Source organism: Xyrauchen texanus, chromosome 27 (assembly GCF_025860055.1).
Source record: "Xyrauchen texanus isolate HMW12.3.18 chromosome 27, RBS_HiC_50CHRs, whole genome shotgun sequence".
NCBI classification, from domain to species: Eukaryota; Metazoa; Chordata; class Actinopteri; order Cypriniformes; family Catostomidae; genus Xyrauchen; species Xyrauchen texanus.
Window position 1 is genome coordinate 18,725,822 of NC_068302.1, and position 15,295 is coordinate 18,741,116.

A 15,295-nucleotide genomic window follows, 5' to 3' on the forward strand; every position below is an offset into this window, starting at 1 on the left:
TTGAATATAAATAATTTATATTTTTTGACATAAATATTCAAAATGATGTATAAGATCCTAAGTTAAAGCAATACATGAATGACTTTAGTCTAAATTCATTAACACACCATGGCATCGAACTGTATATAATTCTCAATGTTCATCTGTCAAAATCCATTCATTAGGATCATTGAGATAAACAATGTTTCACTTTTAACTTTCTCTAAAGTAAATTGACTTATTAATTGCTACCAGTTTCCATGCCTGATTCTGGCACAGCTGCTGCTCCTCAGTCTGTTGCTCATCTTTGCTACACTCCACAAAATCATTTAATCAAATCAAAGTGTATATTTCCTACAAACTAATATCACAAAACAAGTCACACATACATTTTATGTTAATGCTTATTGGTTATCCTTAGCGAAAACAACACCTGATAAACAAGAAAAGTACACTCCGAACGGGGCTCGAACCGCGTGAGAGGCGACTACGTTAACTTGGAGCTACCAAGCTGCGTCAATCTAAACAAGTAGGTTAGAGGCTACAACTCTTGAGGTTTAGTCTACTGTGGGTGAAAGCCAGCTAGATGATGATCTTAAGACTTTAAGGACAAAAACAAATGTGAAATCTTACCCACTGACTTCTTTCGGAAAAATCCCCAAAGCCTCATTTGCTTAATTTTTGCTGTCTTTCCTGCTAATTGCCGGTAACTCGCCACTAAGTAACGTTAGTTGATGTCAACGACTGTGCAAGCTCCTCCTCTACCTGCTGCATATTCAACCGAGAGGAAGAAACGGAGTCGCCCATAGGCTACCGGCAGCAAAGGAAATTATTCTATAGGCTAGATTATGCCTATGTCTATTTTTACAGGCTGTGTGCAGTATGTGCAAAGACAAAGCACAATGAAATAAGGCAACTTATGATTTCGGGGGTTTACATAGGCTTTTGTCCAGTTTCATATTTGTCAGTCAACTATTCAAAATACATTCGGGGCTACACTCAAAACAACAGATGGACAGATTATTTCTCAAATTCTCAGGGGAGGCACTGCCTCCCCCAGCCTCCCCCTAGACACGCCCCTGTCAGTGAGGTGCACTGCAGTTCAACTGGAAGCTTGTGGCAGTTAATTTCCGGTGCTGTCCATCTTAAGTCCAAGTTTCAGGTAGTATCCCATGTCTTATGGTTGGAGCTGGCACCAGTTCATCCTCAGTGAAGCCCATAATTGTAGATTGAAGTGATATCTGGCTGACACAGGCTGCAGTTAGTCATCCTCACTCAGCAATACGTAGTAGTGGGAGTCGGACATCAGGTACTGGAGCTGGGTCTGGCAAGGAAACAAATAGAATAATATTAGCATAGATGCAATTCACATTCACTATTATACACACAGAATAATAGAATATGAGTGTGACTGTTGTGTGATAAAATCCCAGTAGATCAGCAGTTACAGAAATACTCAAACCAGCCCATCTGTCACCAACAATCATGCCACGGTTCAAATCACAGAGATCAAATTTTTTTCCCATTCTGATGGTTGATGTGAACATTAACTGAAGCTCCTGACACGTATCTGCATGATTTTTTTTGCACTGCTGCCACATGATTGGCTGATTAGATAATGTCATGGCATGATTGTTGGTGCCAGATGGGCTGGTTTGAGTATTTTTGTAACGGCTGATCTCCTGGGATTTTCAAACAAAACAGTCCCTAGAATTTACTCAGAATGGTGTCAAAAACATCCAGTGAGCGGCATTTGATGGAAATGCCTTGTTGATGAGAGAGGTCAACAGAAAATGGCCAGACTGGTTCGAATGGACAAAGTCTACAGTAACTCAGATAACCACTCTGTACAATTGTGGTGAAAAGAATATCATCTCAATGCTATTGTGAGATTCAGATTGGTGCTGTTTTGGCGGCACGAGGGGGACTTATACATTATTAGGCAGGTGGTATTTATATTGTGGCTGACCGGTGTAATGGCAATATTATAATAATACAAATACAAATAAAAAAGCTATTGACAGTCCTCTAAAAACATTTAAATGTTCTTACAAAACTTAAATACATGACACCTATAGAGACTACCCAGCACTCAAGACAGAAAGAGTTAAAGTACTTTTTTCCTCTCGGATTTATAAAGCAGTTTAACGTGGGGCCGGTTGCATAAACATAGCCATTAACTTAAGACATTGTGTAACAAATAGTCTGACTAGCTAAAGATGTCAAAGAAAGCCTGCTGCATGAAACAAGTTCACAGTTGTCTTAAGTAAGACAGTCTAATTCACATTGCATTGTGGGCAAAGTAAGACACTGAACAGCTTAAAGAAAATGTCTGACTGTGGACGCTCAATACAGTTGTCATTCTCTGAAAATATTTGCTTATTAGAGAATTACAATGCTTTAAAATTGATTCTAATGAACACATTTAGTGATTTTAACACAAATAATAAAAAAACACAACACATATTGTTACCATTGCAGAAGTCAAAGTCTTCTACAAAGTCTCAACTCAAGCCCCTTCTATCCCTCAACTGAAACACTCACTGGCTCAGCTGACAGTTATTTTCCATGGCAACATAGAATGGAAAAAAAAGAAGTTAGCCTAGTGGTGTGCTGTCTTACATTTTGGTCTTAAATTAGACCGATCAAATGTTTTATGCAACAAACTGAAAAATGTAAGACCAAAATAGTAGTCTTAACAGGCCTGGCTTCTGACAACTATGCAAGGGTGGGCTGGGGAATATCATAGGTGGGCATTTGGGATGGGGGAGAGGTTACTCAGACTTCTAATTGAATGTCTTTAATTGGCGTAACATGGCGTAATTGTTAAGATCATAAGACCCAATATAACTATATTTGACAATTTTTCCCCATATTAAAAAATATATTGAAATAAATAAACTGATAAACGTAGTAAATAATCATACACTTACTTAGTTTATGAATTGTAACCACTACTATTTCTAAACATAACTAATATTATATGTTAATTTTCTGTTATAGCATCATTTCATGTACAGCTGCTTTGAAAAAACTGCAGTTGTGCAAAGTATAAAAATACTTTTGACTTGACTTCTTGACTCATAAGATTGAAGTAATGTAGGTACTACCTCCATTACTAAGAGACAAAATAAAGCAATACACTTTTAGATAAATTAGAATTACAGCCTTAAAGCAAATTACAAAGACAACTTAGTGTCCCCACAAATGCAAGGATGGCGTGGAGCGAAATAATATCAAGGAGGAATATAAGGATGGAGTGAAAGGAAATATATTAGATGGAGAGATCAATAACATATAAGATTAAGATCCTAAAATTTTACACAGATGGGCACTGCTTAAAGAAGTAATTATATAATATTATATTATGTTTTACAGGAATGTTATATAATAAGCAATGATACTGTCACGAACGCGGTGAAGATCCCTCGATTGGCACCGGAGGTCTTACACTCACTCTCTGTCATTGCAAAGTCTTGTTTGTCCTGGCTACATTTCTGAGCGTATATCATTCCCTGTCTTGTTTACCTGTGTTTGACTCTTCCTATATTCCCTTGTTTACTGCCTGCCTAATGTTGTATTTGCCTGGACCTCTGACATTGCTGTTTGCTGCCTGCCCCGAACCTCTGCCTGTCTCACAACGATTCTGCCCTGCCTATGATATCACTGTTTGCCTGAATCATTCGACCCTAGCCTGTCTGTACTCTGAGTTTGGTGTGTTTACTAAAGCCGCACATGGATCCCACTCAACCGGAGTCTGTGTTACAGATACTGCCCTACAAAGGCAAAATGCTAAACTGAGTTCTGACTGAAACAGGTATGAAACCTGTTATCAATATCCTGTCTCTTCCAAGCTTTATAATGGGAGTGAATGGTACCTTAGATTTTGAAGCCCAAAAAAGTGCATCCATCCATCAAAAAAGTTATCCATACGCCTCCATGGAGGTTAATAAAGGCCTTCTGAAGTGAAGTGAAGTGAAGTGATCTGTTTTTGTAAGAAAAATATCCATATTTATAACTTTATAAACTGTAATCACTGGCTTCCGGTAACGGCCGTCTGCACGTTCAAAATAGTGTTGAGTTCCAGCGTATGACGTAGGCTTAGCGCAAGATCCGGTGAGAAGTGATGAACTTATCCATTAGATATTTTTTTATATAACTCTGATTGTGTTTGGCTGAAAGAAGAAAGTCATATACACCTAGGATGGCTTGAGGGGGAGTAAATTATGTTATCATTTTCATTTTTGGGTGAACTAACCCTTTAATGAGTATGGCTTTTGTAGGGTAGCAAAGGATATTGATATGTTTACCAATGAAACTATATATGTAAAGTAATATAGGGAACACAGGAATTTGGATGGATGGATAGATGGATGGAAAGTAATGCCATTTATGCACCAAAGGTTATTTTCATGGCAAAAAATAGAATAGTTTAAAAAGCAATGACAAACAATAAACAAAAAACTATACAGCACTGTAAAAAGATGTATAAAAGATGTAAGACGCATGGAGAAGACAGAATCTCTCATCGACACCGAATTAACAACAAGGAAAACAGAAGCACGCGTCCCTCAACACGGTGCAAGACATGTTTTGATTAATGAGTGCAGGTGCGGGCGAGCTCGTGTGCGCGGGAACGGGAGAAAGAAATTACCCGAAATATAAATATGTATATATATATATATTACTTTCAACGTTTTGTTTGTAGGCTACATTTCTACAGTAAAGCGTAATCATCCATAGCACTTAAGGACAAGGAAGAAGTATGAATCAACTATGTGCCTGTAAATCGTAATTTTTTCTGTTGCTCTTGCGCAATAGAAGGATAACACGAATACCACTCTGTACCTGTATAAATCAAATGATTTATGTTTTTTCTCTCTCTCTACCAATTTTTTTTTTTTTATGTAATAAAAATAGCCTATGATAGAAGGGACAGAATCCGTCCATCATAGACCTCTACTTTATAATTCAGGTCCTGTACATCACGAACACCCGCTGCGCGATTTTGTGTTGCTCTGAAGGGAGAGGGATGTATTTGATAAGAGGGAGCCTGTGATAAACAGCAGCAGCCACATGGTTACTGCACACTGATACAGCACCAGGCTTTTATATGGTCACTAAAAACCTATACATTGCACAAAAATATCTTATTACTGTTCTGTGAGTATAAAGATGGACCAGATAAGTAATAATTATTATGGCTAATAAATTCAAAGCTACATGATTCTGAAGACAGTAATGCAATTCTGTACAGTAACATCTTGAGGATTGACTTTACCTTTCTTATCAACTTATGGCTCTCCTGTTTAGAGGAAACCCATATATTCTATTCTAATACTGAGAAATGAGGGCAGGACTGGTGGAGTTATTCTGCTAAGCAATGTGCATGTCTGGCACACTAGCAGCTCATTCCGAACCCTTTACCATATGTTACTGGCTACATCGAGCTCACAGTTTCACATGATCCCAAAACATTATTTAATGCAGCTATATTTACAAGTGCACTCTCTTTATATTTGACTGCAATTCCAGCACAATATAGCTTGTGTCATGAAGTGTTGGGTGTATATTGCATGGACTTCAAAGAATTTCTCTTGTTTTCCATTTATCTGATGTAAATAAAACATGAATGTGAAATGTGGTACTAATCAGTGATTATTGCAAAAAATACAAATAAATCAACAGACATGACAGATGAGTTGCATTCTACTGTTATGGTTACTTTGGTCATTTCTGAGTGTTTAGAGAGCTTGCTGACACTGTATGTTCATGAACCGCTCAAGCAAACATAATGTATTTTTTGACTGTTACAGATCCATACCTTATTTTATGGAAAAGAAGTCAATGTGTGCAGGTTTCTAAGTTCCAATTTTACCAAAACTATCTACAGCCATTCACTCCCTACTCTATTTTAAGTGTAGTAGACCCATGCAATGTATCCATCGCTGCTCTATTTACACCATGTTGCATTTATTACTCTCTGTATTTATTGTTTATTTACTGTGATCTAAAGCCAATTGCAAATGCTTTTCTATTTGTTATGTTTCACAGGGAACTATATTAAACACTATTGTTCCACACTTGGCCTGTAAGAGAAGAAAGAAACTTAATTTCACTTATATGAATTTCTCAGATAATATATAAAAACACTATTTTAAAAAATACTATGTCACCAAAGAGAATATTAAGCCCTGTACAAACCTGCACATCAGTAAAGGCTAAAATACAAGCCTGCAGTATTTTCTTATATGTATACATACATCACAGATCGAAAAGAAAGCATATATGTGGCAAACAGAAAAAAATATTAATATATATATATATATATATATATATATATATATATATATATATATCCTTTTTTTTTTTTTTCCTTCCAATTTTAAAGTACTTTATTGGTATAATTGTGTTTGCATAAAATATTGCAAAAGCATCACAAAGAGTAATGACAAAAAAATATATAATAATAATAATACTTAAGCAGTAATAAATAACAATAAAATAGAATGAAAATAAAATAATAAGAGCAATATAATATACAAATAAAATAAATATTTAACAAGACATTAATAAACATAAAATAGAATAGCCTACTGTAAAAGATGTACATAGATAGCTACCACTTGATTATGTTGATCAAAGCAGTGATTTGTTTCTGAGTGTGAGCAGCTCAAAAATGAATTTTGCTGCAACATTTGCGTAATTGTTGCGTAAATAAAAGTAGCACCTGCATTTTTATCCATTTCTGCTGAACTGGAAATTTGTGGCATGAGATTTGAGAGTATGTTAAAAAATTTCTCTCTCACCTATTTTTGGATTTTCTTTAGGAACAAATTACATGACAATGAATGCACGTACAGAGAAGGGGTCCAAGTCTGGAATGGCATAGTTAACACTAGCCCAAGAGCTGAGCAGGATGTGAATCGACCTTAAGTGTCCCCTTGGATCCTACCATTAAGCAGAGACAGGCTTTGACAGAGACACACTAACTTGTTTTTGTTGACTGTACTGCCAGGATTGTTCTGTGTTGTGGTGGGGGTGAGATGTGTTGGCTTTCTTTCAGTGTGTGGATTATTCCCACGGGTACCTATGATAGTCCGGTTGTCTGAACCTAACTAGTTCACATTTTTTACTGCGTGTCAACAGCACCACCTAATGGACATATTATTAGCAACATACCACTTTGTTTTTAATGTGCACATTACATTTATACATCCATTTAGTAAATTCGCATATTCACAAAATCATTAAAGACTAAATTATATATATTATAAGTCAAAACAAACAGAAAGTTACCAGAATAGCTACTTATTCTCGTAGATCTCATAGACCTTCACTTCGTGCTTAGATTGGGGCCACTGCGTATTTCTTATACATTTTAAAATGCGACATCTATTACGTCGTTCCTACTTTGTACATAAATGTTATACTATCTGAAAAGATCACAAAAATATGCACTAGCGGGTGTGTAGGCAACCATAAAAGTTCTTTTAAGAATCACTGTTCATGTGCATGGGGTGTTCACAAAGAACATGTTTTTGCGTGGGTCCAGTCAGTTTTTCAAATTAATTTGCGCTGGACGGATGACTTTGACCACTGCGCCGCGTTTTTTAGACGCCGTGTCAAGATAAAAAATACCTTTAATAGTTAAAAACGCGTCTCGAGATGTGGCTCATGTGGCTGCTTCGAACTTTCTTGCGCTAGGACGAGTTTGGTGTGAACGGTCCCTAAAACTCTTATTTTGAAACGGAAACGCTGGAAATGACCGGAAATAATCCAACTACTAGGAATTGCTTCATTTCGCGTTTTCTCTTTTTATGTAAAATATGTCAATATAATAAATTATTTGGACAATTACACAAGCGAGACAAAGAGACAAATATCAAAGCAGATTATCACACTTTGAGAGGTAAATTTCAAATACATGTTCGACAAATCGGCTGATTTATATTAGTATGTGTGAGCTACATCATCTACCCACCTGCATATTTGTCATACATAGTTAGAACATACCCGTTTTAAATAAGCACAATGAGATATCATGGTTTATATATTTAAAACCGGCTGCTCTAGAGTGAGGACGTCATTGTCCAAAATTTCCCGAAACTAACCAGCCGCAACAGTGGCGGGAAAATCAAATAACGTTCTTTTTTTATGCAGCTCAATCAAAGTCACGTGATAACGCACACAAGTCGACTGATTGTAAGACAAGCATTCAGTAAAAACACATAAAAAAACTATACTAATAAAATATTTATGGCAATATAGCATAGTAATGAGCAGATGCTCTGCGTGACCTTATTATTATTTAATGCCATGTTTAACCAGAGAAATTTGAGGTGGCCATGTTCAGTACTTTTGGATAGTATTAAGCAAATGTTCTGAGTTCAATACATGCTTTATTGACAGTTCCACCGAATCACACAAGGAACAATTGTGTCACGTTTTATGTCAGGTGTCGTGCAGTGTACTACACTGCATCAGCAGCAACAGTAGAGTGAATGGCTTTGTTCCATATTGCTCCACATTTAGCCGTTGAATTTGTGTACCCTCTGGACAGGAACTTAGAGATGGCATCCTCTAGATCTTTAGAAGCAATTAACTTCAACGTGTGCACACCATTGGTGGGGTAGTAAGAAATCATATAGATTTATAAAAACATATCTAGTTCGTTCAATGAACCTGAAATCAACAGTTGACATTGTTGCTATGTCAAAGCTAACAGCTCAAACCTCTGGCAGGCTTCCTTTTAACCCTTAACTACTTGGAAATAGTCCATCACCTATTCCTTAGCTGAGGTGCATATTTTACTGTTGTAACATGAGCACATGCTCAATGTTCATCTGTGCACTTCAGGGTAAGAATATGATGATATTGGTATGAAGATTATCAATAAATTATTAACAATTTACATATAAATAATGCAACGCGATCCAAAGTGCATTTGAACAGCGGTGAAACACTTTCTTATGATGCGTTACATTCATACAAGCAGACAGAGAAGTAAGTTTGGAGCAGAAGAAATAGAAATAAACCTTGTGTAAATTGTCAGCTTTACACTAAGCTAAAATGCTTTTTCTAACCATTTTACATGAACATGTTACAAGGCATGATCATATTTTATTATCAAGAAAATTCACTTTGGATCATAATTTCTTTTTTTTCTTTGATATTATTGCAAAAATCATATTCTTGATAATAATGTTTGTATTGTTTTCCTGTAAAAATATTTTAAAAAATCCTTAAAACAAGACCAATTAGATTCATCTTGTTTTAGAAACAACACTGCATAAGATATTTAGGTTTTTCAGAGAATGTATTTTTAACAAGTGTTTTTTGTCTTACTGCACTGGCAGAGTTTTATAGTCAAAACAAATGAAAAAAATCTACCAATTCTGAAGAAGTAATCCAAAGTATTTAGAATACATTTCTGACCTTGAGTAATCTAATGGAATATGTTACAAATAAAATTTTACAGCATGTATTCTGTAATCTGTAGTGGAATACATTTCAAAAGTAACCCTCCCAAACTTGGTGACTAATAAATGCTTTATGTCTCCATCTCTCTGTCTGCCTCTGTTTCATACACATACACAGGTGCCTGTTGCCCTGTCACAGAGACAAAAGACAGGGAAAGAAACATGAACTCAAATGAAGAGGCAGCGAGTGCATCCAAACCTTCTCATTTCATAGGAAAAAAAGAGGACCTCATTCAAGCCAGACGAGTGGTGATGTCAGTTGGCGGAAGAGATGTTCTCGTGCTTTACCACCAGGGGGAATTTTATGCTATTGATGTACGCTGCTACCGTAAGTGGAAAAACCTGACTACTTGTCCTATTTCTGTGCTCCTGACTAAAGAATGTAAAATAAGAAGTATAGATACAAATAATGTTTAGGCAGTGATCATGGTTTGAATCATGTGTTTGCTCACTAGTAAGGTTTTGAATGACACTTTCATGTGTGCAGCCCTAGTAATTTTGACATGTGAGAATGAGAAATGAGAATTTACCTAGCAGAAACTAGCAGTTTCTCTATTAGTAGTATGTTTTTCTGTTGTGGCAGACTCTGGAGGCCCCCTTCATCAAGGAGATATTGAGGTGGGCTGTTGAAAACGCCTTTTGTATTTTTCTTGTTTACCTGTATACCATATGTCTTAACTGCTTTAACTTTTTAATTGTCTCTTCAAGGAGTTTGATGGTCGGCCATGCATTATGTGCCCATGGCACAAATATAAAATTACATTAGCTGAGGGTGAATGTCTCTATCAGGCAGTGGACCCTTCTGCGAAGCCTCTCAAACCAACCTGGTGTTCTAAAGGCATTAAACAAAGAGTCCACACAGTGACAGAGACAAATGGAGATGTCTTCCTCACCTTAAATGACTTACCAGGAGCCATTGACTCTGATTACTACCAGACAGAGAAATACAGAGACACTTTCAAAAAAGAAATAAATATGAAGTGACCTCACAAGAAGAATTATGTTCAAGAGTGGCTCTGAGCCCAGATGATCAACAAAGAGTTTTACATGTGGTCTTTATGTAATAGCTGTATGTGTATTTGAATAGCTGTACATGTCAGATCCAGCATCTGATATTAAGGTTTAAAAAATCTATTTTGAAAAATGTGCTTTCCAAGTGCTTTTGAACTTTTCTGGCATAATCGACAAGACCATTTCTATCATTTCTACCATTTCATGTCTTTCTATGGTCAATGTAAGCTTATTTAACTTAATATTTCAATTTATTTAGTGAATTATCATAATTTTATTACTATGAATTATTTAATCAGTGTATCAGAGCACTGAGCAGCCCCTTGAGTGGTCTTGCATGCAATCTTATAGAGGTTTCCTGGTGTTACTCACTTTTGCTGATTTAGGGACAAGTGTGCAGACAGCAAAAGTAGTTTGAAAGATTAGGTAACTAAAAACAACTGCAAGCACAGACACTTTCTAATACTTCCAGCTGTTTTGGCCTTGTCTTCAGGAGGTTCAAATTGTTTTTTTGTTTTGTTTTTTCTCCTGTTGCTGGTGTTGATAACTATATTGAAACGTACATATTTACATTAAAATGTTCATCTAAAGGACGATAAATATTGCTAAAAAAATATACTGTATATACATCCAAAGATAAAAGGAAAAGTAGTGTAGTAATACATTCTCTGTCTACAATAAAGAAGGCACACTATATTTGTGCTTACGTAGACTCAGTATCAACTAGCTTTATCAATGCTTTTGATTCTGTAAACAGGAAGGAGGTCCTAGAAGTTGGATGGGGTTTGATGTATACATTGTCTACAGAGTGATGATAGTATGTGAAGTGAAGGAGAGGTGAGTGATTGGTGAGTGAAGGGGTCATTGAAACTGAGGGTCAAGTATGGAAGTGAATGCAGGTGGGTGCCTGAAGGAGAAGTATTCCTAATCTTTGTGTGTTTATAGGAGTGGGTGATATAGCCTTATGGGTGGGGGAATGCTTAAACATCAAATGTAGATAACAATCCACAGCAACACCAGTGATGAAAAAAAGATGTTTAATAATAGAAAGTATGATAAATAGCAAAAAAAGTAAAATATTGATAATAAATCCTTTCCATCAAGCATGTTTAAGCAATACGCTTACACAAATGCATACAAGACATCTCACTGATTGAGTGCGCACACATTTCAATTATATTTTAAAAGTAAGTGGTTTGTTTGCATATGTTATTTACATACTTTAAGAATACCCAGCAAAAGTAATACTTGCAAGAGCAATGTTGGTTCTGGTTTCGGTAGCAGGCACAACTTTAAATAAATAAATGCATCCGTTGTCTCGTTTTTATGTAAGCCAGATAACAACACTGCAATTTCAGCCCTACTCTTCAATGGTCAAATGGTGCAGGAATGACTGAAACCTTTTCATTTACTCAAGTCATTCAACAATGCAACAGCTTTCTGTAAAGGCATATGATTCCACAACAAATTACCCATTTAAAAAATAAGCTAATATAAGACACATACAGGTATAAATGTACACAGTACACTCACTAAGCTCTTTATTAGGAACACCTGTACACCTACTTATGTGATTGTATGATCAGCCAATTGTGTGGCTGCAGTGCATAAAATCATGCAGATACGGGTCAGGAGCGTCTTTTAATATTTACATCAACCATTAGAATGGTGAAAAAATTTGATATCGTGATTTCGACCGTGGTATGATATGGTATGTTGGTGCCAGTTGGGCTGGTTTGAGTATTTCTGCAACTGCTGATCTCTAGGGGTTTTTCACACACAACCGGCTCTAGAGTTTACTCAGAATGGTACCAAAAACATCCAATGAGCGGCAGTTCTGCGGATGGAAATTAGAGGTCAACTGAGAATGGCCAGACTGGTTCGAACTAAAAGGCTATGGTAACTCAGATAATCACTCTGTACAATTGTTGTGAGCAGAATAGCATCTCAGAATGTCCAGCATATCAAACCTTGAGGCTGATGGGCTACAACAGCAGAAGACCACGTTGGGAACTTTATTAGGACTATAGTGTTCATAATAAAGTGCTCAGTAAGTGTAGATTTTTTTTATATATATATTTTGTATATTTCACTCACAGATCAACAGGAAATCATACACTACCTCTTTACCCTTAAAAATATAATTTATAGTATATTTCTATGAACATTTTGTCTACATTGTAGCGAAATAAAAACTGTTGAGTGTTAGCTAGTGAAGACAATTTTGAATGCTCTAATAAAAGCAACATTAGAATATAATAGTTTTACATTTAGGCTATTTCTTATTGGAAATTTGTTCTTAAATAGTATTTGATTAGAGGAAAGAAACACAATTTATTCGGTTTTGGCCAAAATGTATTCCTGCATAACATAAAAAGACATTTGAAAGGTATTTTAAAGAAGACAAAACATATCCAAAGTCTTTAAATGACTAAAGCATGTCTGTTCTCACAAATGACTTGATCTTTTGACCCAAGAAATGCCGATTAATTCCCAGCTCCACATATGCAAACAATCAGCTGATCCCCAGTGTACCAACAGACTTCCAAGACCAATCTAAATACTCGCCCACAGAACCAATCAAGGTGTCTTAACATTTTACAAGAGGATGTTAGTCATTTACACAGATTCAATGATTTATTTGTGTAGATCACCATTAAAATCACTGTCCATTTACTGAGGTCATAAAAATTAGGATACAATTGGCAGAAAAGAGTTGAAGCTGTTTACAAGCTAGTGTCTATCACTATCCACAGTGTATACATTGAAATGCATAGGATTTCCACAGTTGCCACTGTTTAAATGTGGGAATGATGGATGTATGTATAGGGGAATGGACCATCAGAAAACTGCTACTGTGTTTTACTTTTACACAGTCCATGAGTTCCCTCTCGAGAGGTCTCTCCTATTGCGTAAGTAGCTTACGCTATGGGAAATCTCCGTTCTCGAGAAATATTGAAGTCTTTATGTAAAACGCATTGCAGCTGCACAGCAGAGAGCAATGAGCGAGGCAGCTCGGTCATTGGCTGTGCTGCGGCAACTTGCTCGTCAGAGCCCGCCAAGATGGGCGTGGCTAGGGCTATATATTAGGCACCCCGTCATGAGAGTTCTTTAGATTTAATCTCCTTCAGCGAAGACCTTCTCTTCGCTGGATCCTCCGGATTATTGGAGTCTTTTCGTCCGCCGTCGACAAGCCTACAGCAGGACTGCTATGAGGACGCCGGCGCCTTCAGCCGCCTTCAAAGCCTTCTGCTACGCCATCCGGCGCGCATCACCCTGATATCCTTTCGCTAAGCTACTTTGCAAGTGTTCGCCTCTGCGACGACGGTGAAAAGGATGACAGCCTTTGCATCCGACGACTGGCCGGGCTCGGCCTTCGACCCCGCGCCGTCGACATTAGCGGACGCGAGCACGGGCACCAGCATGGACTCGGAGATCGTCCGCATCCTATCTAAAGCCGTGGAAGACCTCGGGCTCGACTGGTCTTCTCCGGAAGAACCCGCCCGCAGCCAGCTGGACGAGTGGTTCCTACAGGGGCGCCGGCAGGCCCCTCGACAGAGACCCTCCCCTTTCCATGGCTATGGAAAGGGGAGGGTCATGGCTAACCTGACTGTCCTTGAGCGCCATCTGTGGCTGACGCTAACAGAGATGAAGGACGCGGATAAGGCGCCATTCCTCGACGCGCCTATCACTCCAAGCGGCCTGTTCGGACCGGCGGTAAGAGAGTTCGCGGAACGCTTCACTGAAGCTCGGAAGGATTCGCAGGCTATGCATCACTTCCTGCCCAAGCGCTCCAGCTCGTCACAGAGCCGCCAGAGACCGCCTCAGCAGCAGCAGCGAGCCAGAGCGGCGCCTCCGCCTCCCAGCCAAAAACAGACCTGAAACAGACGCTCAACGCCGCTCGCATTCCGCTAACCGAAAGCAGCCGCCTGAGCGACGGGGACCTCGGCCCAAGATCGTGCTGAACCCGGAGCCTCGTAAGTCTTCCTAGCCATAGGAAGAAAAAGAGAGAGTGCGTGTCTCGCAAAAGCTGGACCACTCTCTCCAAAACGTGTAAAACATTACCCAGTCCCCTTACAGGCGGCTGGAAATGTCTGTACAGCAGTCAATGGGCCAGTCACAGAACTCGCTCACCTGCAATCAAACGGCGTTTTAACGGCGACACACAAAAAACACAAAAAGAGTCATTTTCTGCTTGTGTCACTAAGGGGTCACGTGTCCACACTAAAGTGCGCATTCCCACATATCAATACTGTCCAAACAGTGCCGAATACTTCCCCAGCTCCAGCTGGATGCCCCATAAATGTAGATCGTGTGCCTATTGTCATGTATGCACCACTACACACAAGCACTTTTCCCACAGTTATAAACACTTCCCCAGTAAAAGCAGGAAATACTATAAAGGTAGCGCGCGTGCCTGCTGTCATGCATGCACCCCTACACACGAACACTGTATGCATGGCCAGAAACCCCCGCCGCAAGCGGGAGGCTTTATGAAAGTGGCGCGTGCCTACTACAGTATATGCACCCCCACCCATAAGCGCTGCCCATACAGTTTCAAACAGTTCTCTGGCTCATGCCGCGAGCATCACAGATGTGACGCGTGAGCCAAGAAACTCCCCGCTAAGAGCGGGAAGCTTTATGAAAGTGGCACGCGTGCCTATTACAATGTATGCACCCCCACCCGTAAACACTGTCGATACAGTTTCAAACATTTCTCCAGCTCATGCTGCGAGCATTATGGAGATAGCATGCGTGCCTGTAATCTCACATGCACCCCTGCACTCGGCACTCAACAAAGCTGCTCAGCACGCGCCCGTGCT

General features: G+C 38.5%; 1 protein-coding gene across 1 annotated transcript; it reads left to right on the forward strand.

Annotated features, from left to right (window-relative positions):
* Window positions 1–7,776: 7,776 nt before the first annotated feature.
* Window positions 7,777–10,684, forward strand: LOC127621405 (Rieske domain-containing protein). The gene is made up of 4 exons (XM_052094975.1): window positions 7,777–7,891; window positions 9,580–9,789; window positions 10,045–10,079; window positions 10,170–10,684. Exons 2-4 carry the CDS (start codon window positions 9,624–9,626, stop codon window positions 10,443–10,445), a joined length of 477 nt encoding a protein of 158 aa, XP_051950935.1. The 5' UTR covers window positions 7,777–7,891; window positions 9,580–9,623; the 3' UTR covers window positions 10,446–10,684.
* Window positions 10,685–15,295: the final 4,611 nt, after the last annotated feature.

Bases quoted from the DNA above. Each gene is read 5' to 3' on its own strand.
- LOC127621405 (XM_052094975.1), top strand. From the start codon at position 9,624: ATGAACTCAAATGAAGAGGCAGCGAGTGCATCCAAACCTTCTCATTTC. The intron at 9,790-10,044 runs GTAAGTGGAAAA...CTGTTGTGGCAG, and splicing joins TATTGATGTACGCTGCTACC to ACTCTGGAGGCCCCCTTCAT. The intron at 10,080-10,169 runs GTGGGCTGTTGA...TGTCTCTTCAAG, and splicing joins TTCATCAAGGAGATATTGAG to GAGTTTGATGGTCGGCCATG.